At 43.5% G+C, this 26,188-nt stretch overlaps 1 protein-coding gene across 1 annotated transcript in view; it reads left to right on the plus strand.

Moving 5' to 3' along the window:
• The window catches only part of LOC142250054 (complement factor H-related protein 1-like), a 513,811-nt gene that overhangs the window by 433,634 nt on the left and 53,989 nt on the right, over positions 1-26,188 (plus strand). Inside the window, exon 7 of the mRNA XM_075322116.1 lies at positions 4,441-4,620. Within this exon, the coding sequence (XP_075178231.1) occupies positions 4,441-4,620 (180 nt within the window). The remainder of the gene's footprint in view (positions 1-4,440; positions 4,621-26,188) is intronic.

Below are 26,188 nucleotides of genomic sequence, written 5' to 3' on the forward strand. Positions count from 1 at the left end.
TTTTTTTCCTTTTCCAACAAGCCTCTTCCCCTTTCCACCAGCATCTGTCATTTTGCCACTCATTTTGATTGCGACAAGATTGTGCACTTAAAATGTGGTAGTAAAAACTGAGAGGTGGTGTAGATTGCAGCGGTGGTCTAGGTTTTTTAACAGCAGAATAAACAACAATAATTATCCCTGACAATGCAACTATGGCCCTTAAACTGGCAGCATAAATTGCTAGTATAATAGCTTTGTAACAATGAGCTTGGATGTTCAATGCAGACGTGCTGCAAATATCTTTGCACTAGTGGGACAATACAGAAGTCCAACAGCCACGTTTAGGATGCCACTAAGTTCACTCAGTGTTTGCTTGTATAATGGCTTAGTAACAATCAGTTTGAGTGTGCAATGCAGGCAGACGTGCTGCAAATATCTTTGCACTAGTGGGACAATACAGAAGTCCAACAGCCACGTTTAGGATGCCACTAAGTTCACTCAGTGTTTGCTAGTATAATGGCTTAGTAACAATGAGTTTGAGTGTGCAATGCAGGCAGACGTGCTGCAAATATCTTTGCACTAGTGGGACAATACAGAAGTCCAACAGCCACTTTTAGGATGCCACTAAGTACACTCAGTGTTTGCTAGTATAATGGCTTAATAACAAGGAGTTTGAGTGTGCAATGCAGGCAGACGTGCTGCAAATATCTTTGCACTAGTGGGACAATACAGAAGTCCAACAGCCACGTTTAGGATGCCACTAAGTTCTCTCAGTGTTTGCTAGTATAATGGCTTAGTAACAATGAGTTTGAGTGTGCAATGCAGGCAGACGTGCTGCAAATATCTTTGCACTAGTGGGACAGTACAGAAGTCCAACAGCCACGTTTAGGATGCCACTAAGTTCACTCAGTGTTTGCTAGTATAATGGCTTAGTAACAATGAGTTTGAGTGTGCAAAGGGAAGGAGGGTACAGTGGCAGGGTTGTGGGTCCCTGGGTAGAGAAAGGAAGCCTGCCTTTCTATACCTCCTAATTGGGAAATGCAGCAAGGAAATCCCTGACCTTAGCTACACAGACGCTGTCATCTTGTGTAGCTGTTAAACTCTGTTTTCACGGACCTGTCACCTATGGCTCTGACCCTGCCGGTATTAGCCCTTAAAAGGACTGATAGAAACTTCTATCCCTATTCTGTAAAGCGCTGTGTATAGAGCGTACACAGCAGTATTGGAGATAGGAGCTGCGCCAGCGGTGACTGACACCAAGGACGCAGAAGGCAGATAATGGCGTGCTGGAGGAAAATGTCCGTTTTTGTAATGCAGGGACATGTGACATGGACATCCTATCACACATGCCATTGCTTCTCTGGCTAAAAGTCCACTTAGCTGTGTGTGTCTGGGATTGGCTGACATGCTGGCCCGCCCCACTACACGCGCGCGCTTAGGGAAGGAAGACAAGGACAAAAAAAATGGCGATCGCCATTATCCATACAGCAGTGATCTGACTGCGCTGTTCCCGCACACTATACACTGAAATTTCATAATAGTGTGAGTCACAGAGTGACTTACACTATTACAGCGGAAAGGCAGCTAGTCATTAGCTGGTCTTTTTGCTGCTAGAACCGTTCTCGAACGTATCTAGAACTATCGAGCTTTAGCAAAAAGCTCGAGTTCTAGTTCGATCTAGAACAGCCCCCAAAATCACTCGAGCCGCGAACTGGAGAACCTCGAACCGCGAACCGCGCTCAACTCTAGATATGACACTTTGATTCAATGGAGAATAATCAGGACACTTTCCATTGTGTTGTTATTATAATGTATAGATGGTAAGTCAGGACAAGAGGAAGGTGATTGGGGCCAATGATGACTGTATATGTTTAAGTTGCTTGATATTGATGGAATATAAATTTCTGCATACAGTATATGGAATGTAGAGTGTCCCTAATGGAATGACAAATTTTGACACATTAGAGAAAGTTTGCAGTTGTTAGAGAGTGGGAGATGAGAATTAGTAAAATTATACTGAGCAAAGACTGGAGAAGACCAAGTACAATGTATTTCCACATCCATTTATAAGAGCGTTAGTAAGCTGTGAAAGACCTAAAGAGGATAATAGTAGAGATATATGGTATATGGGGAGAGCGTATTATGTAGAGGTATGATTCACAGGAGCACCATCATGACAGGCACAGGGGTCCTCAGAAAGGCCCCAAATATCTGCGGTCTTAGGGATAAGTGGCAGAGAGACCTAACCTAGGGACTATTTCTGAGGAGGTGTGTGAAGAGGTACTTCAAAATATCCCGCTATTGTTTGCAAGTGAATTACAGAGGTTGTCACAACTATTTTTAGTACTTAGGGTATATAGGACCATGGCATTTTTATTCAAAATAGGCGCTAGCCCTGACTTGTGCTGCTGGAAATGTGGAGTCCCGGACGTTGATTTGATTCATCTTAAGGGGAACTGTCCACATTTGAGAAGATACTGGACGGGAGTGCTTTACCTTATTGACTCTGTGTATGATTGCCGTATGAATCGCCGACCTCTGACATGTATTCTTGGATACACTGTGGAATTCCCTATCCAGGAGAGCCAGAAGATTGCTATCGCTTGTATATTATATCAGGCATGGAAGGTCATAGCATTGTACTGAAAAATAGTAAAGTCCCTGATACTAAAGAGCTTGTTGACAAGGTAAACAATACCCTCATTCTCGAGAAATATGTCTATCAGAAGAAAAGAGCAATACATTTGAGGACCTATGGGCCCCATGGCTTGACACTCCAAATTTGGCTCCGGTGACATTGACCTTGGCTAGTGTCCTGATGGCGATTCTGGTTTAGCTTGGCTGCCTGGGAATGGGTCAAAGTGTCAGGTTGGGTTGCAGGTGTTTCAGTCGGTTATTTTATTAGTTGCTGATTGATTGCTGATCTATGCCTAACTATGTTTTTGAATGTAATTGAACAGATTAATATATTGTATGTTAAGTCGAAAACGGGACTTTGTTTGGGGGGTGGGAGGGAGATTAGTTTGCATACTTGCATGTATGCGTAGTTTTTATCTTGTTAAACAAAAATGTTAATAAAATTATCTGATTTTAAAAAAAATAAAGGCCCCAAATGATATGGAAACTCATCATCATCCTACTATTATTTGGATCGCTAGAACTGAAGCCCTCATCATACACAGGGACATGACAGGTAAAGTACCAATGCATCCAATGTCGGGAAGGATTTAAGCATCTGTTGGCCTTTGTTTGCCATCTTTCCATTAGAATTTTTTTCTTGAAATTATCAGACAAGTAGATTGCTTCATGCTTCTGTCCTTTAGAAGTTGATACTGATGATTTTTTCTATTTACACAATACTAGTCAAAATAAGAGTAAGTTACAAGAAAAAAACCATTTTGAAAAAAAGATCCAATTTTAAAATAATACAACAGATTTATAAAAATGGAACACAAGAGAATGAGGAATTTTTTTAAGGTGCATATATAAAAGCAATTTTATTAATATAGAAAAGTGAAAAGACAAAGGTTGCTGGGAAATTTCTGCGATACATAGATAAATACATAATCAATATACACAATACATAGTTACACAACACCTGAAACAATAGCATAGAGGACAGCTTTCAAAGATGCAGTGGGTGAGCTTTAACCAGCGCTGTAAATGCATTACCTCCTACCCGTTCACATTCAAGCCTCCCTGAGGTCAGAAAAGCAGCCATGGCTATAATTTGTATCTCAACGGCAAAGGGGGAAAAAAAACGTGAATCGTATTACCAATCAGGGTGTCAGCGCTGGGAAAAGCAGGCCGGTAGAAGAGACTCCCGTGGAGAACCTGACGTACGTTTTGCAGTATTTACGATGGCTTAATCATATCATGGGTGGATGGATGGTGATGTCCTGTTTTTTTCCACCTTTCCCGTTGAGATACATATTATAGCCATGGCTGCTTTTCTGACTTCAGGGAGGGTTGAGTGTGAATGGGTAGGAGGTGGTGCATTTACAGCGCTGTTTAAAGCTCACCCACTGCACTTTTGAAAGCTGTCCTCTCTATGCTATTGTTTCAGGTGTTGTTGTGTAACTATGTATTGTGTATATTGATTATGTATCTATCTATGTATCGCAGAAATTTTCCAGCAACCTTTGTCTTTTAACTTTTCTATAATAATAAAATTGCTTTTATATTTGCACCTTAAAAAAACGATGGAGTTGGTTGTGGGCCCTAAGCTTTCACTTGATTGCATGGTTGTACCCACATTACATTAAAATGTGCCATAAGTCTTCCGTTTGGTTAATAGATTTAAAAAAAATGCTGTTGTTCTTAAAAGCGTCTGATAAAAAATTTAAGTTATTTTTTTAACCTGATAAAAAATTTCCACAGGGTGAAAAATGTAGTGGGAATGTAGACTATCATTATTTAAACATCATTACTTATCAATAAATTATTTTTATTTTCATCTAGAAAAAAGACAGAAATGTCCTCTTGTGCATAATCCCAGATATGCTGAAATCATAGATCTAAAGGAAACTTATTACAGCAAAGATGAAGTTACCATGAAGTGTACCAGAGGATATAGGATGTACGGGTCTGCAACAATCCGGTGTATGGAAGGAAAATGGGAACAACCTCCAGAGTGCTATGGTAAGTTTTTGTTGTGTTTGTAAGTGTTTGTTGTTGATAGATATATCTATATAGTTATTTTATAAAACATATCTCAAATGTTGTACGGATTAATCGACAGTAGCTTGCAAAACTATTCCCTTCAGTGGAGAAAAAAGGGTAAACACTGCACTGCCATATGAAGGAAACCAGATTGAATTCTGGATAACTATTTTATTTTACATGTTTCGAGGATAAGAGCATAAAATAAATTCCTTTGTCTTAAAAATGCTTCCTCCTCTGAACCATTATCATGGTTTTTCTAAAGCCATTTATTTGACCAAAATGGTTACATCTTAAGACACTTCCCCTGAAAATCGCTCTAAAAACCTCTCTGAATTAATTTCCATGATTAAGGAGACTGATTCCTCATCATTCCATGAGACACGGAAACACCTGGAAAACATAAAAAAAATACAAAAATTACAAAAGAAAGAATACTATCAACCAGTTTCATGGCAGAAGTCATCAAAGATTTTTCTGTTTCCAAAATATCATCACAAACTGTGCTCGTGGTTAATGAGACAAAAGAATCCGTTGATCTCCTGGATTTCTCCACATATTAATATCCTCCCACTGCCACCCTGCAACCCATTTCATCCCCATCTCCCTTGAAGATTATAATCACTACAGATAATACTGTCAGCGAATGGCCATACATTCCTTTTTACCCCAAAAAGGGTCTGATCACAAACTATTTGGCACAAAAAGCAATAAAAGAAATAATCACACAGAGGATGTAGAACATGGATCAAACAAAAATGAACAACGGAAAAACATATATAAAAGTAAATAACATCAATAAAAAATGTTGACCATACTCTATCAACCAATGTTGATCCTTTTGCCCTACATACAAATCAAGGGATTTAGATCTCTTTATCGATCACCAGACCTATATCTGGAAACTAACATTAAAGACGCACTACACACTAATGGTCAATAAAAATATTTCCTCTACACCTTCATTAAATCCTTTTTTTGCATGCTGATGTCAAGGGAAAATCCAATTTTTACTGTAATGGACATAATTTAAATACATTCAATGACATGGTCTACAAGAGTTTAATGTTTTTCTTATACCATTCCCATTAAAGGCACAAAAAATCTGAATCCCACTAAACAAAAAGCTCTAAAATCATTATGAGAAAATGTCAATATTGTCATCAGATTAGCCAACAAATGGAGTGGAATAGTTAATCAAAATTACAATGATTATGTCAAAAAAGCTTTGAGAACACTGTCAGATTTAGCACAATATTTTTTTTTTTACTTTTATGAATTAAACCTATCATCGAAAACTCGGTACCGCTTTGGGCTCATAAATTACATCAATGCATACAAATCTATTCATGTCCATTTTTGAAACCCTTTATATTTATAATTGCATTTTTAACAAGCATATTGCATGCTATAAAGTTATATTGATGACTTATTCTTTATTTGGGACAATTCTGAAAATAATGATGGTTCTTTCCTTTCTCATATATTCTCCAATGACTTCCCTTTTCTCCAACTGTCAGCAAAATATTTATTGATTTTCTTGATCTTACCATTTTCAATCAGGGTGACTGTATTTTAACAAAAAAATATTTCAGTCTCTGTCACCCCCTCTCTGAATTTATAATATGCATATATCCCCCTACTACACTCAATAGGAAATATTCCTCAAGAACATGTTCATTTGTAACTTGCAAATGGGGAATTAAAATTGTCTGAGGTTGAAGAGCAGGTATGCTCAATAGGAAGGCATAAACCTGTTATCTAAGAAAAAGACTGAAGGCACTTCCTATCTTTCTAATGTGAACAGGTGCAACTGGACATGAAACATAGTAACAAAATAGAGGCAGTTGCACCTCTGTAGTGCTAAGATATGTGGAACAATTAATATGGGAATATAGGCATTCATTACTGCTATGAACAACATATAAAGATTGAGATACTTAGCTCACAAAACTGGCCAGTTTTATGTGAGCCCAACAGCCAACGGCAAGGCAACCTCTTTTTGTTGTGTATTTATAAAACTAATGCCTCTCTATGGATTAAAAACCTACAATTTATGGGCAGCCAAGAACATGCAAATGGAGAATTAAAATCTCCTAAAGCTGAGTGCTCAATCAGAAGGCATGAGCTCGTAACATGTTACTATGTTACTTGTTCAGTTTGCACCTGTTCACAGGTAGGATGTTCCATCAGTCTTTTACTGAAGAGAAATTGTTGCACATTAACTGTAAAAGATTTTAGAATAATCAAACATGAAGCTTCCATGAACCCATTATCCTCCAGTGCTGTCATATTCCAGAACTGCAGCCTTCCTGGAGAACCTAGAAGATGTGTACTGCGCAGAGATATGGCTGAGGTAAAAAAGGCTGAAACCCGACAACCATTGGAAAAGTTACATAAGTTGAAACACCAAAACTCAGCGTAGAAATTTCTGAAAACCAATTTTTTCAATAGTTTTATGGATATCTTGTGGCGCCCCTGACCTGGTCAGGCACCACTGAGTACTGCACCCATGCTGGGGGCAGTACAATACAGGTAATCCAGAAGGCTGACCGAGGTGTGACTACACAGGCACATAGTAATCAGGTCTCACACATGTACCTTTGGGAGGACTCCTGAGAGCTTCCAGGAGGGGGCGTGCCTTCATGTCCACTCAAGGGGTGTGGTAGAGAGCCTGGTTGCTAGGTGTATAGGCAGGCACAGTGGGGAAAGAGAAAGAGGAAGGAGGAGTCTGGAGCAGGGTGTTGAGGAGTGAGGAGCATGGAAGTGGAGCTCAGACAGGAGCAGACGTGCAGAATCCACGAGTGAGCCAGTTTAGTGTGAAGCTCAGGGAAAGCAGACAGAGGGCCCTGGAGCTGCTGCAATCTAACAGCGTCCGCGCAGTGACTACTGACGGGGGAGATCGGTCACCTAGTAGTGCCACCCGAAATCCACCCAAGGCTAAAGAGAGAGCAAACGGGTGGCAGAGTAAGGAGACTGCTGGGGAGGTACCAGGCCCGCAAAGGGTAACAGGTCCCGGTGCAGAGATAGATTAATCTTTCTTCTGCCAAACCTGCCTGAGGGGGCACTTCAAACCCCCAAGACAACACCACAGAGTCCGCAGCCACGTAGCAAAGTGAGGGCCCATAGTTCACAGGAGGCAAGCAGCCGGAGTGACCTGGTCCAGGCTACAAGCAAACGGGCCGAAACGAGGGGAGCAGCAACTTCCCTGGGTGACCCCCGTAGGGACTGCAAGTCGGGGTCATCACAAACAACAGAAGGGCTAGAGAAGGCAAGTCAGTAGCCACCCTCACAAGTCAGCCTGAAGGACGCCTGGTTCCAGCCTGGTTCATCCCAGCTACGCCCGGGTTACTCACCCTGCCATCAACAGTGAGTAAAACCCCTGAAAGACATTCTGAGTGTGCTTGAGTCATTCTGCGCCTTGTGGTTCCACACACTTACACAGGGCCCTGGGGCTTGCCTCACTCTCGGGAGGCCACTACATCTGACTGCACCCATCATCAGCCCCAGGCACCCCTTAATCTGCAGTGGCGGTCCCCACTGACCGCAATTCCGAGAGTGGCGTCACGACAATCCCAAAAGAAGGTTCCCTACCTGTGTCCAGACCGTCCCACCACGTGGAGTCCCTGAAGGTAATGCACCGCTACACCGCACCTGTGGGGCTTCACATTTGTCATCACAAACAGGATAAGGACTAGACCTGTACAGACAGATGACCATGTGCCTGGGCGGTCCGCTTGAAAAATTGGAAGCGCCACCATATTGCCACCATGAAAAGCGCGCTGAAAAACAGCAGAAGCCCGCGCTGGAAGAAGTTACCACCCACGAAGAGGTGTGGCTACCCGGAGAACCCCTGCAGAGTCCTGACCTCGCAAGTAATGAGAGCGGAGGTGTGCAGAGATGGTGGGAAGGAAAGGGAGCCATAAGCCTGCTGCTGGGAGAAGAGCTACAGGACGTGACAAGCCTGCTACAGATAGAAGATCTGGAGAGCAGTGACGATACAGAGAAAATGGCGTTCACATGCAGCGATCCAGAGATGGGCTCCGCTGCCTGGTGGAACTAGGAGCTGGACCAGTGGTGTGAGAGGCTGGAGGCGAAGGTGCTGCAGCAGATCCGGGAAGCATGCACAGAACTCAGCGAGATAGCTGGAATCACTCGGGCCCATGAGAAGTGGACAGTGAGGCAAGCGACGCGCAGAGCAGCGACCGCCCGAACACCGGAGATGCTGCTGAAGGGTGAGTCATCTGATGCCCCTGCCGGCGCAAGTGCCCCGACTCCCGCTACCATGCCTGCGGTCCCTGGAGAGATGCCCAGCGCGGCGACGCTGAACCAGACCGCAGCCATGCCAGGTGCAGCCCGCCAAGCCCAGGCCGCAGCCATGCCAGGCTCAGCCTGCCAAGATCCCGCCGCAGCCGCGATGCCCATCCGCACCGCCGGAGTGATGCCAATCCACACCGCAGGAGCGTTGCCGATCCAGGCCGCAGCCACGCCAGGCTCAGCCCGCCAAGATCCTGCCGCAGCCACGATGCCCATCCGCACCGCCGGAGCGACGCCAATCCACACCGTAGGAGCGACGCTGATCCAGGCCGCAGCCACGCCAGGTGCGGCCCACCAAGATGCCACCGTAGCGGCGACGCCCATCCACACCGCAGCAGCGACACCCATCCACACCGCAGCAGCGAAGCCCCGCTCGGCCAAGCAAGACCCCGCCGCCGCGGCAAAGCTAATCCATGCCACAGAAGTGACGCTGACCCAGGCCGCCGCCATGCTAGGCCCGCCAAGAATCGGTCACTGCAGCGACTCCAATTCAGGCCGCCGCCATGCCAGGCGCGACCCGCCAAGATCAGGCCACCACCATGCAGGGCGCGGCCCGCCAAGACAAGACTGCAAGGTCATCTACCCCGGCCTTTAAGGCCAGAGCAGACACCGCTCCCCAGCCCAAGGAACTGGACCTCCCGCTCACGCTGGGCAAGGACCCCGAATACTGGAAGCTGAAGGCTGATCTAGAGGCCCATTTCCCACAACAGATGGTGGACCGGTATCTGCTCCCTCCACATGCCCACAGGAAGACTCCTGCAACATCCACGCTAAAAAGCCCACTACCCTGGCCTGCTGACAAAACTCCATCCCCAGCGAGGTACTGAAGTAAAGGGAGGCGACTGAAGATAAGTGTGGCATAGGTTTAACACAATCTCATAGTGGTGATAACTGTAACTGTTTAATTTCATTAGGGACTTGTTGTCTGTGTTTGTCTGGGGTACTGTGAAAAAGCAAAAAAAAAAAAAAAGTGTGTCTAGTGATTTAGTCAGTAGTATTAGCCACACCTGTTTCTAGAAGCTTCTAGCAGCTTCTAGTAGTCCTTGTAGAACTATATAAACCAGCCAGAGCTAGCGAGGTGCTGAGAGTGCGAGGTACTGAAGTAAAGGGAGGCGACTGAAGATAAGTGTGGCATAGTTTTAACACAATCTCATAGTGGTGATAACTGTAACTGTTTAATTTCATTAGGGACTTGTTGTCTGTGTTTGTCTGGGGTACTGTGAAAAAGCAAAAAAAAAAAAAGTGTGTCTAGTGATTTAGTCAGTAGTATTAGCCACACCTGTTTCTAGAAGCTTCTAGCAGCTTCTAGTAGTCCTTGTAGAACTATATAAACCAGCCAGAGCTAGCGAGGTGCTGAGAGTGCGAGGTACTGAAGTAAAGGGAGGCGACTGAAGATAAGTGTGGCATAGTTTTAACACAATCTCATAGTGGTGATAACTGTAGCTGTTTAAGAAGAGAAGAGTCGCCGTAAGCTGATCGATTGCTGGGACTTGCCGGGTCTCGCTGTTTGAGGACTTTCGCCTGTCATACGCTACATCAGCATTATGGAAGAGAAGAAAATCCACATGGTCACCTGCAACACATGCTACATGTTTACGGATCTGCCGCACAAGAAATTCAACTTCACCTGTCAAAAGTGCAAACTTGTTGCCCTCTTAGAGGAAAAGGTGCGGGGACTGGAAGAAAGAATAGCAACTTTGAAGCTAATTAAAGAACATGAGGACTTCTTGGACGAGGCAGAAGCAACAATTCAGGATATGGAAAGTGAGAAAAGCTTCAGAACACATACAGAGGCTGAAAAGTGGACACATGTGACCAAAAGAAGCCAGCGGATCAAGTGGTCGGCACCACCCACACAGCTTAGCAACCAATATGAAGCCCTCATGCTGGAGAACGAAAATGGCACAGCTCAGGATGATACCGTCTCTACAGGAGAAGACACAGTATCAACAAAAGAAGTTACTTTGTCAACAAAAGCAGAAACAAAAGACACTCAAAAGCACTCAGGAGCAACAAGCAGTGCGTCCAGAAAGAAAAGAAGAGTGGTAGTTATGGGCGACTCACTACTAAGAGGCACGGAGGCAACTATCTGCAGGCCGGACATAACCGCACGAGAAGTATGCTGCCTCCCTGGAGCAAAAATCAAGGATGTGGCCAACAGGATACCAACTATCCTCGGATCCAAGGACGAATACCCATTCCTATTGATACATGTAGGAACAAACGACACGGCAAGAAATGATCTGCCAACTATTTGTGAAGACTTTGAAATTCTGGGGAAGAAAATAAAGGAACGGAACGTACAGGTTGTTTTCTCATCAATCCTCCCAGTCGATGGCCATGGTGTCAGAAGATGGAATAGGATACTAAATTTGAACAACTGGCTACGACGGTGGTGCAGGCAGCAAGGATTTGGATTCTTAGACCATGGAGTGAATTACCTCTACGATGGACTTCTCGCAAGAGACGGGATACACCTCACAAAACCTGGGAAACACACGTTCGCCAGAAGGCTTGCCACACTCATCAGGAGGGCTTTAAACTAGAAGAAGAGGGGATGGGAGAAAAAAACAGCAGACAAGAACATGCAGCAGAAGGACAAACTAATCAAGGATACTAGATGCCGTAAAGAGGACCCAAGACAGGGTACTAAGAAGGAAGCTGAGAAAAGGGGAGCAAAACTTCTTTCCTGCATGCTGACCAATGCAAGAAGCCTGACCAATAAGATGGAGGAACTGGAGCTGGTAATGTATGAGGAGAAATACGACATAGTAGGAATAACTGAGACATGGTTAGATGATAGTTATGACTGGGCGGCTAACCTGCAAGGATATGAATTGTTTAGGAGGGATCGTAAAAAAAGGAAAGGGGGTGGAGTCTGTCTATATATAAAGTCCAGTTTAAAGCCCAGACTAAGAGAAGATATTCAAGAGGGAAATGAAGAGGTGGAGTCTCTATGGGTGGAGATACAAGGAGGGAAAACTAATAAAATCCTCATAGGGGTTTGTTATAAGCCACCAAATATAACAGAAACCACTGAAAATGTATTATTGAAACAAATAGACAAAGCAGCAAATCACAATGAGGTGATTATTATGGGGGACTTCAATTACCCCGATATAGACTGGGAAACTGAAACCTGTGTATCTCAGAAAGGAAACCGGTTTCTGTCAGTAACTAAGGATAATTATCTGTCCCAACTTGTGCCGGGCCCAACTAGAGGGGCAGCCCTTCTGGACTTAATTTTAAGCAACAGGCCAGATAGAATAACAGACGTACGAGTGGATGGGCACCTAGGGAATAGTGACCACAATATAATACAATTCCACTTGTCCTTTAGTAAGGTGCCTTGGAGGGGGGTAACAAAAACGCTGAATTTCAGGAAAGCAAAGTTTGATCAACTTAGAGAAGACCTTCGCCAAATTGATTGGGACAATGTCCTCAAAAATGGGAGCACAGAAAATAAGTGGGAAATTTTTAAATCAGTATTAAACACCCACTGCGAGCTAGCCATACCATACAGAAATAAAAGGGCTAGGAACAGGAGAAAACCAATGTGGCTTAATAAGGATGTAAAAGGGGCAATGAATAATAAGAAAAAGGCATTTAAAAAGCTAAAACAAGAAGGCAGCGAGGAAGCATTAAAAATATATAGAGAAAAAAATAAAATGTGTAAAAAACAAATATATTTAGCAAAAGTAGAAACTGAGAGACTCATTGCTAAGGAAAGCAAAGCAAATCCCAAACTATTCTTTAATTATATAAACAGAAAAAAGATTAAAATTGATGGTGTTGGCCCTTTAAAGAATAATGAGGGTAAAATCATAGAAAGCGATGTGGGAAAAGCAAATGTTTTAAATACTTTTTTCTCAACTGTGTTCACACAGGAAAAGCATATGCCAGGGGAAATGCAGAGTGATCATGTAAATGCCCCATTAAGTATGACCTGCCTAACCCAGGAAGAAGTGCAGAACCGACTTAGTAACATTAAAATTGACAAATCACCAGGCCCTGATGGCATTCACCCTCGGGTATTAAGGGAGTTAAGTAATGTGATAGACAGGCCTCTATTCCTTTTATTTAAAGACTCTATAGAAACTGGGTCTGTTCCACTGGATTGGCGGCTAGCAAATGTGGTACCAATATTCAAAAAAGGGTGCAAAAGGGAACCTGGAAACTATAGGCCGGTAAGCTTAACATCTGTTGTGGGTAAAATGTTTGAAGGGTTTTTAAGGGATACTATTATGGAATGTCTCAATGTTAATAACTGTTTAACGCCATATCAACATGGATTTATGAAGGATCGCTCCTGTCAAACTAACCTGATCAGCTTCTATGAGGATGTAAGCTCTCACATGGACCGAGGAGAATCATTGGATGTCATTTATCTTGACTTCGGTAAAGCATTTGACACTGTCCCACATAAAAGACTGCTAAGTAAAATGAGAAAGCTTGGGCTCGGGGAAAATGTGTGTAGATGGGTAGGTAGCTGGCTTAGTGGTAGAAAACAAAGAGTGGTTATTAATGGTGCATACTCAGATTGGGCCAGGGTTACTAGTGGGGTGCCACAGGGGTCTGTATTGGGCCCCCTACTATTTAATATATTTATTAATGATCTGGTGGATGGTTTACAGAGTAAAATATCAGTATTTGCAGATGATACAAAACTATGTAAGGTAGTTAACACAAAGGAGGACAGTTTGCAACTACAGATGGACTTGAGTAAATTGGAGAATTGGGCTGAAAAATGGCAAATGAGGTTTAACACAGATAAGTGTAAGGTTATGCACATGGGAAGGAGAAACAGATGCTACGATTACTTACTAAATGGGAAACTGCTGGGGAAATCAGACATGGAAAAAGACTTAGGCATCTTAGTGAATAAGTATTTAAATTGGAGTGCCCAGTGTCAGGCAGCAGCCACCAAAGCAAATAGGGTGATGGGATGCATTAGAAGAGGTCTGGGGGCACGAGATGAAAACATCATTCTCCCTCTGTACAAATCACTAGTCAGACCACACTTGGAGTATTGTGTGCAATTTTGGGCGCCGGTGCTGAAGAAAGACATTACTGAACTTGAAAGGGTTCAGAGGCGGGCTACTAAAATAATAAATGGAATGGGTGCATTACAATACACGGAAAGGTTATCAAAATTAGGTCTATTTACTCTAGAAAAGAGAAGACTTAGGGGAGACCTAATAAATATGTACAAATATATCAGAGGGCCATATAGAGATCTCTCCCATGATCTGTTTGTACCAAGGACTATGACAAGAACAAGGGGGCATTTTTTTCGATTGGAGGAAAGAAAATTCCTACATCAGCATAGAAGAGGGTTCTTCACGGTAAGAGCAGTGAGGCTCTGGAACTCTCTTCCTGAGGAAGTGGTGATGGCCAACTCACTGAATGAATTTAAGAGAGGAATGGATGCATTTCTTGTTAGCAAAAGTATAGAAGGTTATAAATAGCATAATCTTACAGGTAGATAGAAGAGCGACCAAGATTATTAGAGGAATGGGTGGGCTGCAATACCAAGACAGGTTATTAAACTTGGGGTTAGTTAGTTAGGAAAAACAAAGGCTTAGGGGGATCTAATCACAATGTATAAATATATGAGGGGACAGTACAGAGACCTTTCCAAAGATCTCTTTACACCTAGGCCTGCGACTGGAACACGGGGGCATCCGCTACGTCTTGAGGAAAGAATGTTTAATCATAATCACAGATGAGGACTCTTTACTGTACGAGCAGTGAGACTATGGAGCTCTCTGCCGTATGATGTTGTATTGAGGGATTCACAAGTAAAATTTAAGCAGAGCCTGATCGCATTAATTGAAAAATATAATATTACCAGTTATGTATATTGGATTTTATGACAGGGTGTTGATCCAGGGAACTAGTCTGATTGCCGTATGTGGAGTCAGGAAGGAATTTTTTTTCCCCATTGGAGCTTATTTGACACATTGGGGTTTTTTTGCCTTCCTCTGGATCAACATGTTAGGCTACGGGTTGAACTAGATGGACTTAGAGTCTCCCTTCAACCTTAAAAACTATGAAACTATGAAACTATGAAGAGGAGTGCTCAGGAGAACTAAGGGGAAGGGGAGGCCAGGAAGCTGAGGAGCTGATGCCAGAAATGCTGCCGTATTCCCGCTGGGATGAAAAGAGCCCAACACCCTCAGAAGAAGAACCTCTAGCCATCACCATACCAAGCATGTATGTGACCTGGGAGCCTGCGGTAAAGAGGAGCCCCACAACTAGAGCTTCACGCAGCGCCCACGCAAGATGAGCCGCAACCCAGCAATCTCCTGACAGGTATGATGTAACAGCTAAAGACCTTGAAGATATGCAACACCAAAGAAAGATTCACTACCAAGAAAGGGGAATCCTTTGTCGTGGTGTAGTAGAAGACTTCAGCTTAAAATCAGGGTATGGCTTTATCGTTGCACCTGGCATGAAAGAAGGCATATTTGTGAACAGAAGGGATGTAAGAGCACATTTACCTCGAGGACATCCAGGAAGAAACCTACAGATGGGAGACCTAGTAGAATTCACAAGACATCAAGGAGAACGAGGATAGTACGCGCTCGACGTTACACCATGTCCTAAAGAACCTGACTACAGTCCAGCCGCTTCTATACCAATCCCAAAATCTAGAGAAACAGCACAAAAGAAAAAGCCAAAAGAGATAATAGAACAAGAACAAGACAGAGAAAAAGAAACAGAAACAGAAGAAGAGGAAAGAAAAGACATAGAACCCATTGATGAGACCACTACGGATGATAACAGAGATGGAGAAAGCAACAGGTGCCGCAGCCCTACAGGCCCAAGCCCTGGTGAAATGGAGGAGTAGAGAAAAGTAAAGAAAGTACAGCAAGTTACTGTTTTTGACCAGTTTGCAACGTTCACAAGTTTAAGCATGTGCCCACATGAACTAATGTGAGAAATTGCCACTTTGCACCAGGCTTTGCGCACTTTAACCTATGAACCTTAAGGCTATAAACTGGCTATAGCCACAAACTCTCACAGTGTATATAGTTACCCCAGAGGTACCACCACCAGAGCCAGCCTGTTTAGGGGCCTGGCTCGCCTGCAACCAGGGAGCACGCCTGTTTATGGGGCCTGGCTCACCTGCAACTAGGGAACACGCCTGTTTATGGGGCCTGGCTCTCCACCACAAAGAGGGTACCTGGTCAGCACCAACTGTGGAGGCCGCCTCTACATCCTGCCAGAAGAGGCTGAAGGCGCGGCTCAACCAGGCCAGGTATACCCTGAAACCACCAGCCCATGAAAGCCGCCTCTACATCCTGCCAGAAGTGGCTGAAGTCGCGGCCAACAGGAGAGGAAGGTTGGAGGAAAGGTCTGGGGAAGCGGATGGCCCAGACCTGGTTGCCAAAAGGACCGGTGACCTGCCTCCTATGAGGGTTTTGGATGGGTTAACGGACTTGTGGGTGGAGGGTGGTGATGTATGGTACCTGGTGGTTTTAAAATGTTTTATATGTTTTACTGTTTTATGCATTTTAAAATGTTGTCTTGCAGCCCGAGGACATGCTGGTGATAACTAAGGGGGAATGTGGCGCCCCTGACCTGGTCAGGCACCACTGAGTACTGCACCCATGCTGGGGGCAGTACAATACAGGTAATCCAGAAGGCTGACCGAGGTGTGACTACACAGGCGCATAGTAATCAGGTCTCACACATGTACCTTTGGGAGGACTCCTGAGATCTTCCAGGAGGGGGCGTGCCTTCATGACCACTCAAGGGGTGTGGTAGAGAGCCTGGTTGCTAGGTGACATAAGCAGGCACAGTGGGGAAAGAGAAAGAGGAAGGAGGAGTCTAGAGCAGGGTGTTGAGGAGTGAGGAGCATGGAAGTGGAGCTCAGACAGGAGAAGACATGCAGAACACACGAGTGAGCCAGTTTAGTGTGGAGCTCAGGGAGAGCAGACGGAGGGCCCTGGAGCTGCTGCAATCTAACAGCATCCGCGCAGTGACTACTGACGGGGGAGATCGGTCACCTAGTAGTGCCACCCGAAATCCACCCATGGCTAAAGAGAGAGCAAACGGGTGGCAGAGTAAAGAGACTGCTGGGGAGGTACCAGGCCTGCAAAGGGTAACAGGTCCTGGTGCAGAGATAGATTCATCTTTCTTCTGCCAAACCTGCCTGAGGGGGCACTTCAAACCCCCAAGACAACACCACAGAGTCCGCAGCCACGTAGCAAAGTGAGGGCCCATAGTTCACAGGAGGCATGCAGCCGGAGTGAACTGGTCCAGGCTACAAGCAAATGGGCCAAAACGAGGGGAGCAGCAACATCCCTGGGTGACCCCCGTAGGGACTGCAAGTCGGGGTCATCACAAACAACAGAAGGGCTAGAGAAGGCGAGTCAGTAGCCACCCTCACAAGTCAGTCTGAAGGACGTCTGGTTCCAGCCTGGTTCATCCCAGCTACGCCCGGGTTACTCACCCTGCCATCAACAGTGAGTAAAACCCCTGAAAGACATTCTGAGTGTGCTTGAGTCATTCTGCGCCTTGTGGTTCCACACACTGACACAGGGCCCTGGGGCTTGCCTCACTCTCGGGAGGCCACTACATCTGACTGCACCCACCATCAGCCCCAGGCACCCCTTAATCTGCAGTGGCGGTCCCCACTGACCGCAATTCCGAGAGTGGCGTCACGACAATCCCAAAAGAAGGTTCCCTACCTGTGACCAGACGGTCCCACCAAGTGGAGTCCCTGAAGGTAATGCACCGCTACACCACACCTGTGGGGCTTCACAATCTCATCAATCCATAAAACTTTTATATAATTTGTTTTCAGAGTGACTCTTTAAGGATAAGACGGATTGGCCATTGGTTGGATAACTAACGGGAACAGCCATCCACTTCAACACAGACGCCAGCAAGTAATATTAAAGAAGAATAAGTTAGACCTTTTGGGGTTGAAAGGTGATTCAATGTCAACTCCCAAACCTACTGACAGTTTTTAGAATACACTTTCTTGGAACAGGAAAAAGTCAGCATCTGTCAAGAAAACCATGATTTGTATGCAGGACAATGCTCCATCACATGCTTCAAAGTTTCTACTACTTCACCTATCACTGAAGACCTTAAAGATGAAAGAATATTGACATAGCCCCTTCCTCACCTGACCAAAACCCTATCGAAATCTTGTGAGACATTATTAAATTTTTAACAGTCACTTCTCTGAAAAATAAATTAAGTCGGCTTCATTGATGATAATCTTGTTTTATTGCAGCATCAAAAATACAGAAACAACAGCAACGTTTCAACCACTAGTATAAGTACGGGTTTTGGTCAAGTTGAGACAAAGACAAGGATTTTTAATAGGACTCGAAATGTTGTTTCTGTATTTGTGATGTCACAATAAAACAGGATAATTATTATTGGATTCTTCTTTTACTTGAAACCTGTTTGGGAAAAAGAACTCATCCCACATTTGACATTTGTGTATCTAGATGGTATTGAAGATTGATGCTGTCTCAACACCACTAATGCCACCTCTCTAAACAATGTCTGGGAGGCTATGGTTCCTGTGACTCAAAAAATTGATCGTCAACAGATTAAAGCGGGCTTTACACGCTACGACATTGCTACCATCGGCTAGCGATGTCGAGCACGATAGCACCCGCCCCCGTTGTACGTGCAATATTGTGTGATCGCTGCCGTAGTAAACATTATCGCTACGGCAGCGTCACACGCAGATACCTTGTCAGCGACGTCGCTCTGGCCACCGATCTGCCTCCTTTCTAAGGGGGCTGGTCGTGCGGCATCACAGCAACGTCACACGGCAGCCATCCAATAGCAGAGGAGGGGCGGAGATGAGCGGCCGTAACATGCCGCCCACCTGCTTCCTTCCTCATTGCCGGTGGATGTAGGTAAGGAGATGTCCCTCGTTCCTACGTTGTCACAGATAGCGATGTGTGATGCCGCAAGAACGAGGAACAACATCGCTAATAAACAGGTGACGATATTTGGTTTTAGGACGACCTCTCCAAAACCAATGATTTTTGCCTGTTTTGCGATCGTTTTAGATTGCTTTTACGTGTCACACGCTGCGATGTCGCTAAGGACGCCGGATGTGCGTCACTAATGACGTGACCCCGACGATAAATCATTAGTGATATCGCAGTGTGTAAAGCCCCCTATAGAAACTGACAGAATTCATGGACAGAAGGCACCGCTGTTATTAAAAAGAAGGGTAGCTGATGTTTTTTTAAACATCAGAAATGTATTTTTTGTACATTTTGGTTGTTTAGTTAATCCCTTCACGACCGATGATATACTGGTACGTCATCAGTCATGTCATGGTAATCACCACTGACTGCTGTGGTGAGCTGATGGTGATCCCCACAAATGTCTGCAGATTTGAACAACAGACATACAGGGCTAACAAGCATGGGTGGATCTGTGATCTACCGGTGCCTGCTTACCACTTAGATTGTGCTGTCAAAATGCAACAGCGTGATTTAAATGGGCACAGCGGGGATCGCACTGTTCCCCACCACCATCAGATGCCCTGTGAAAGGATCACGGGGAGCTGATGGTTGCTTTGGTAGCGACGGGTCATAGGATGACCCTTGTTGCTATCATGATGTATTTCCTGTGAGATACGACAGAATGCTACATTTCTGCTGATCAGAGCTTTGCAGTTCTAATCAACAGAAATGAATAAAAAAAATCATATTGCTGATCCATAAAGCCCACTAGAGAGAATAGTAAAATAAATAAAAAATATAAAAAAAGTTTTAAGAAATATTGCCCCATTGTAAATAAAACATTTAAAAAATATACACATATTTGGTATCCGTGCATTCAGAAGTGCACTATCTATCAAAATATAAAATCAATTAATCTGATTGGTACATGGCGTGGGTTGTACTTTGGAAAGACACCATTCATTCTGACACATATTGTACAAGAAAATGGGTAAACAATTCTAAGTGTGGTGAAAATGCAAAAAAGTGCAATTCCACAACAGTTTTTTTATGTTTAATATATGATAAAACTGACCAGGCAATATGATTCCCCAAGTCCATATGAGTCAATAAATACCAAACATATATAGTTTGATTTTTATTTAAGTGGTAGAAAAAATAATCAAAAATTTGTAAAAAAAAAAAAAAAAAAAATTGCCCTTTTTTGCCATTTTCTGTGACCCGTAGCATTCTAATTTTTCAGGATCTGGGGCTCATTAACAGCTTATTTTTTTGTATCTTGAGCTTCTGTTTTTAATTATACCATTTTTGTATGCAACTCTTGTGCAATCTTAATACATTTAATTGTTGCGACCAAATAAAAATTGTCAATTTGGCAATTTGATTTCTTTTCTCATTATTCCCTCCAGCAATCAGATTAATTTACTTTAATATTATTTATTATTTATCAGATTATTTACTTTTTTTTTTTTTAAAGATTTGGTATTTCTGAAAGTGGCAATACCAAATATGTGTATTTTTTGTGTTCTATTTTCAATGGGGGGCAAAATGGGAGTGTTTTTTTATTTTTCACATTTTTTAAAACTTTTTTACACGCTTTTTATTGATTTTATTAGCTCCTTTAGGGGATTTGAAACTGGCACTGTCCGATTGCTTCTGATGTTCAGAGCTATGCTTCAGAATCCAGATAAACAAATCCGTAAGGGAGAGGACACAGAAACAGCTCTTTGCAGGCTGTGTTGGCACACCCCACACAATGAGACTAAAATCTTAAGAAAAAGGGGACTTAAAGTGCCAAGTGACATAATAATTGGAGCCCAAATCATTCTTCATGCATGTAAAAAAGTTTTATTTAACAAAAAAAATACATAGGGGGTCACAAGATAAGTATAAAATTCAATAAATATCAAAGGATCATAGAAATTAGTGAGGAGAACGAAAAAGGCACAGAAATTCCCTTTCAAATAGGTAAAAGGAGATGTTAATATTCCTATAGTGAACCTGAATGGGTTAAACCTATAAGGAAATGTGGAAGTGCATCCCATAGACCACAGGATCTCAATATAAAGTGCAAAAGTGCTTAGTTTTAGGGATAATAAGTATCTCCAACAACTATGGAGAGCACATGAGCCACATTAAACATTATTACTTACTCATCAGGTACTATCAGGTAGATGAAAGGCTCCCCTACGTGTCTCGCTAGGGCTTCATGAGGGGGAAGGAGGGTGAAATCTGGAACCGATGCCAGGCCACATTTCCTTATAGGTTTAACCCATTCAGATTCACTATAGGAATATTAACACCTCCTTTTACCTATTTGAAAGGGAATTTCTGTGCCTTTTTCTTTCTCCTCACTGATTTCTATGATCCTTTGATATTTATTGAATTTTATACTTATCTTGTGGCCCCTATGTATATCTTGTTGTTAAATAAAACTTTTTTACATGCATGAAGTATGATTTGGGCTCCAATTATTATGTCACTTTAAGTCCCCTTTTTCTTAAGTTTTTATGCTTCAGAATCCCCCTGAACAGCAGAAATGCTGATCTCCTGTGAGTGCCGGTCATTATTTGAGCTCCAGTAGACATAACTACTTTCTGCACCCTGTGATCGCATTGCCAATGTGCAGCTGGAGTGAGAGATTGAGTTGCTCCATTTCACAAATACTTTTTTTTTTAAGTTATGTATATTTCAATTTTGCTTTTTATTGTTTAATTTTAACCTCTTAATGACTGAGACAATTTTGAGTTTAATGACAAGGTCCAATTTTTTAAATCTGATCAGCATCAGCTTGTGTGGTAATAACTCTGGAACACTTCAATGATTCTGAGATTATTTTTTGTGACACATTGTACATCAAGAATATCAGACAATTTATTGTTTTATATTGTTGATAGAAGATAGATAAATTATTTTTAATCAGCACAACAATTTTGGAATAATATGTATTATTATACAAATAAGGAAAAAATAAAGGAGCTATAGAAGTTGGTGTAAAAGTGCATCTCAATAAATTAGAAAATCCTCAAAAAGTTAAATTATTTCAGTAATTCAATGCAAAAAGGAAAACACATATATTATATAGAGTCATTACACACAGAGGAATCTATTTCAAGTGTTTATTTCTGTTAATGTTGATGGTTATGACTTATAGCCAATTTAAACCCAAAAGTTATCTCAGAAAATTAGTATAATTACCACAAAACACCTGCAAAGGCTTCCTAAGCAGAAGACTGCTGAATTGACAGCTGTCCAGAAAGCAGTCATTGACACACGCCACAAGGAGAGTAAACCACAAAAAATGATTGCTAAAGAAGCGGCCTGTTCACCGAGTGCTGTATCCAAGCATATTAACGGAAAGTTCAGTGGAAGGAAAATGAGTGGTAGAAAAAGGTGCACAAGCAACCAGGATAACTGCAGCCTTGATAGGATTGTTAAGAAAAGGTCATTGAAAAATTTGGGGGGAGATTCACAAGGAGTGGACTGCTGCTAGAGTCAGTGCTTCAAGAGCCACCACACACAGACGTATCCAGGACATGGGATACAACGGTCGCATTCCTTGTGTTAAGCCACTCATGACTAGAGATGAGCCTCCCTCCTAGAGTTCGAGTTCGGTTCGTCAAACGGAGGACAAGTTCATCGAACGTTCGACGAACCAAATCGAACCCCATTGAAAACAATAGCAGGCAAACACAAACACATAAAAACACATCATACATGTACACATACAGTTAATAAACATTGCCATTACACATACAGGTCCCCGCGACGCATCCTGCACTCGGTCTTCTGATAGTCGCTGCGTCCTCCCGGTAACCAGCACTGATAACAGGACCTATTGTGACATCAAAATAGCATGTGAGCAGTCACGTGTCTATTATCTCATTGGCTACAGACTGGTCACATGGCTAGACGTCATGCTAGGTCCTGACAGTGCATCTCTCCGGTACGCGGTGATCGTTCCAGCATCTCCGTGTACCGGCAAAATGCTCTGGCACATGGTTGGCTTCCCTGTTCCTGCATGTGGGTGCTCTTTACAGAGTCAGCCCACATGCAAAGACTGGCTGCAAAAGCCGGTAAATAGCGGCATCGGGAATCACGTGATCGGAGATTGCCGTTGCTATAGTAACGGTGGCAGCGGTGACGTCACCGCTTACAGCCCGCATCCTCTGCTCACTCACTGAGTGATTAGACTGCTCGGAGCAGCAGCGTTCTTTCTCCCATGCAGTGCTGCCTGATGTAGCAGAGTTGCATGGGTTAAAAGAGAAAGAAGAAAGAAGATCAGGATCGTAGAGGGCTGACAGGGAGTAATAAACATGGAGTCTCTAAGTGTGTCTGTGTATTTATTTCTATTAAAGTATTTTTTCTCTGTGTGGTGTTTTTTTTTTAACCCTGTATTGGAGATTCTTAATGGCCGGGTCAAACTTGCCTGACATTAAGAATCTCTGGCTTAATACTAGCTAGTAAAACAAAGCTAGTATTAACCCATTATTACCCAGCAAGCCACCTGGCTTCAGCGCTGCTGGAAGAGTTGGGTACAGCACCAGATGATAGCGCTTCTATAAAAGCGCCATTTTCTGGGACAGCTGCGGACTGCAATTGCAGAGGGGCCCAGAAAGCTCAGGCCAACCTGTGCTCCGGATTCCAATCCCCAGCTGCCTAGTTGGACCTGGCTGGACACAAAAATGGGGCGAAGCCTATGTCGATTTTCTTTTTTTATTATTTCATGAAATTCATGAAATAATTAAAAAAAAGGGCTTCCCTATTTTTTAGTTCCCAGCCAGGTACAAATAGGCAGCTGGGGGTTGGGGGCAGCCGTACCTGCCTGCTGTACCTGGCTAGCACACAAAAATATGGCGAAGCCCACGTCATTTTTTGGGGGGGGCAAAAAACTCCTGCATACAGTCCTGGATGGAGTATGCTGAGCCTTGTAGTTCTGCAGCTGCTGTCTGCTCTCCTCCATACAGACAGACAGCAGACAGCAGCTGCAGAACTACAAGGCTCAGCATACTCCATCCAGGACTGTATGCAGGAGTTTTTTGCCCCTCCCAAAAATTATGTGGGCTTCTCCTTCTTTTTGTATACTAGCCAGGTACAGCAGGCAGCTACGGGCTGCCCCCAACCCCCGGCTGCCTATTTGTACCCGGCTGGGAACCAAAAATATAGGGCAGCCCTTTTTTTAAAAAAATATTTCATGAATTTCATGAAATAATTAAAAAAAAAAACAAAACACGTGGGCTTCACCCAATTTGTGTCCAGCCAGGTACAACTAGGCAGCTGGTGATTGGAATCCGCAGCTCAGGGTGACCAAGCTTTCTTGGCACCCCTGCTGCGAATTGCAGTCTGCAGCCGCCGCAGGAAATGGCACTTTCATAGAAGCGCCATCTTCTGGCGCTGTATCCAACTCTTCCAGCTGCCCTGGTGATGGGTGGCTCGCTGGGTAATAATGGGGTTAGGGCTAGCTTTATATTATCAACTGGCCCTAAAGCCGAAATTCATGGTGTCACGCCAATATTAGACATGGCCACCATGAATTTCTAGTACAGATAAAAAAAAAACACAACACACAACAAAATATCTTTATTAGAAATAAAACACAACACAATTAGTGACTCCATCTTTATTGAAATAAAGAATTCCCCTCCGCAGTAATCCTGGGTCAAGGGTCCCACGCCATCCAATCCGGATCCAATATCATCTGATCGGTTTGCTGGAAGGCAAAGCGATCAGATGATGTGTCAGGTTCAAGGGCCTGAATCACATGACACAGCAGCTGATTGTGTAAACGGCTTTTATACAATCAGCTGATGTATCAGTGCAAAAAAAACCCCAAAAAACTACACACTTCTGTGCAGACTCCTGTCCGACAGCATCAGCTGGAAGTTTAGTCGGCCAGGCGGTAAAAAGCCGGCTTCAGCGCTAGACCTATAGCGTCAGCTGATTGCATCAGGTGACCGTATCAGCTGATCATCGCCAGGTCTGAGAGTGAGAGAGAGAAAGAAGAGAGGGAGAGAAGATAGAGAAAAGAGAGAAAGAAGAGAGAGAAAAGAGAAGATGAGAGAGGAGAGAGAAAGGAGAGAGGAGAGAAGAGAGAGAAAAGAGAGAGAAGAGAGAAAGGAGAGAGAGAGGGAAAAAGAGAAAGAGAGACTGAGAAAAAGAGAGAGAGAGAGAAAAAGAGAGAGAGAGAAAGAGAGAGAGAGAGAAAAAGAGAGAGGGAGAGAGAGAGAGAGAGAAAAAGAGAGAGAGAGAGAAAGAGAGAAAGAGAGAAAAAGAGAGAGAGGAGAGAGAGAGATAAGAGAGAGAGGAGAGAGGAGAGAGAGGGGGAAAAAGAATACTGAGATAAAGAGAGAGAGAGTGAAAGAGAGAAAAAGAGAGAGAGGAGAAAGAGAGAGAGAAAAAAAGAGAGAAAAAGAGAGAGAGAAAGAGGGAGAGAGAAAGAGAGAGGAAGCGAGAGAGACAAAGAGAGAAAGCAAGAGAGAGAGAGAGAACGAGAGAGTGGGAGATAGAGAGAGAGAGAGAGAAAGAGAGAAGAGAGAGAGTTGAGAGCAATGCAGCCTCATTCCGTGAACTGCTCCGATCTTAGAGGTGTGTCCCGCGGCTCACAGCTGATGTCCGGTTCCTCCCCTCAGTGCATAATTAAATTATAATTATAAATCAATAATAATTATAATTCAAAATTAAAAATAAATTAAATTCTTTACTGGGGCAGCTGGGACTTGAACTCATGAACTAATGCTTCTTAGGCAAGAGCTCTAACCATTGAGCCACTCACTGTCTCCAATGAGAAACATAGGCAGATTTGGTAATCTTGACGTCTGCATTGCAGACTGAAGTCTCTGGTGACAGCGCGGCTCACTTCAGGTGCTACGTGGAGAGGACACAGAGCGCTCCCTGTCATCTTCATGTAGCAGAGCTGACAGTGTCGTGTGGATTACTTCGGACCTGGATTGCTGTTTGGGGATTAATAAAGAGGTAAATGAGGTGTTTTTTTGTCTTTTATTCCAAATAAAGGATTTTTCGTTGTGTGGGTTTGTTTATTTTTATCTTACAGTTTAATCATGGAAGGTATCTCGGGGAGATGCCTGCCATGATTAACTCCTTATTACCCCGATTGCCACCGCACCAGGGCAATTCGGGATGAGCTGGGTAGAGTCCCGGGACTGCTGCATCTAATGGATGCGGCAATTCCGGGCGGCTGCTGGGTGATATTGTTAGGGTAGTGGGCTCCCCATAATGTGGCGCTCTCCATCCTGTCAATACCAGCCTCCAGCCGTGTG

This window comes from Anomaloglossus baeobatrachus, chromosome 8 (genome assembly GCF_048569485.1).
Source record: "Anomaloglossus baeobatrachus isolate aAnoBae1 chromosome 8, aAnoBae1.hap1, whole genome shotgun sequence".
In the NCBI taxonomy this organism is placed as follows: Eukaryota; Metazoa; Chordata; class Amphibia; order Anura; family Aromobatidae; genus Anomaloglossus; species Anomaloglossus baeobatrachus.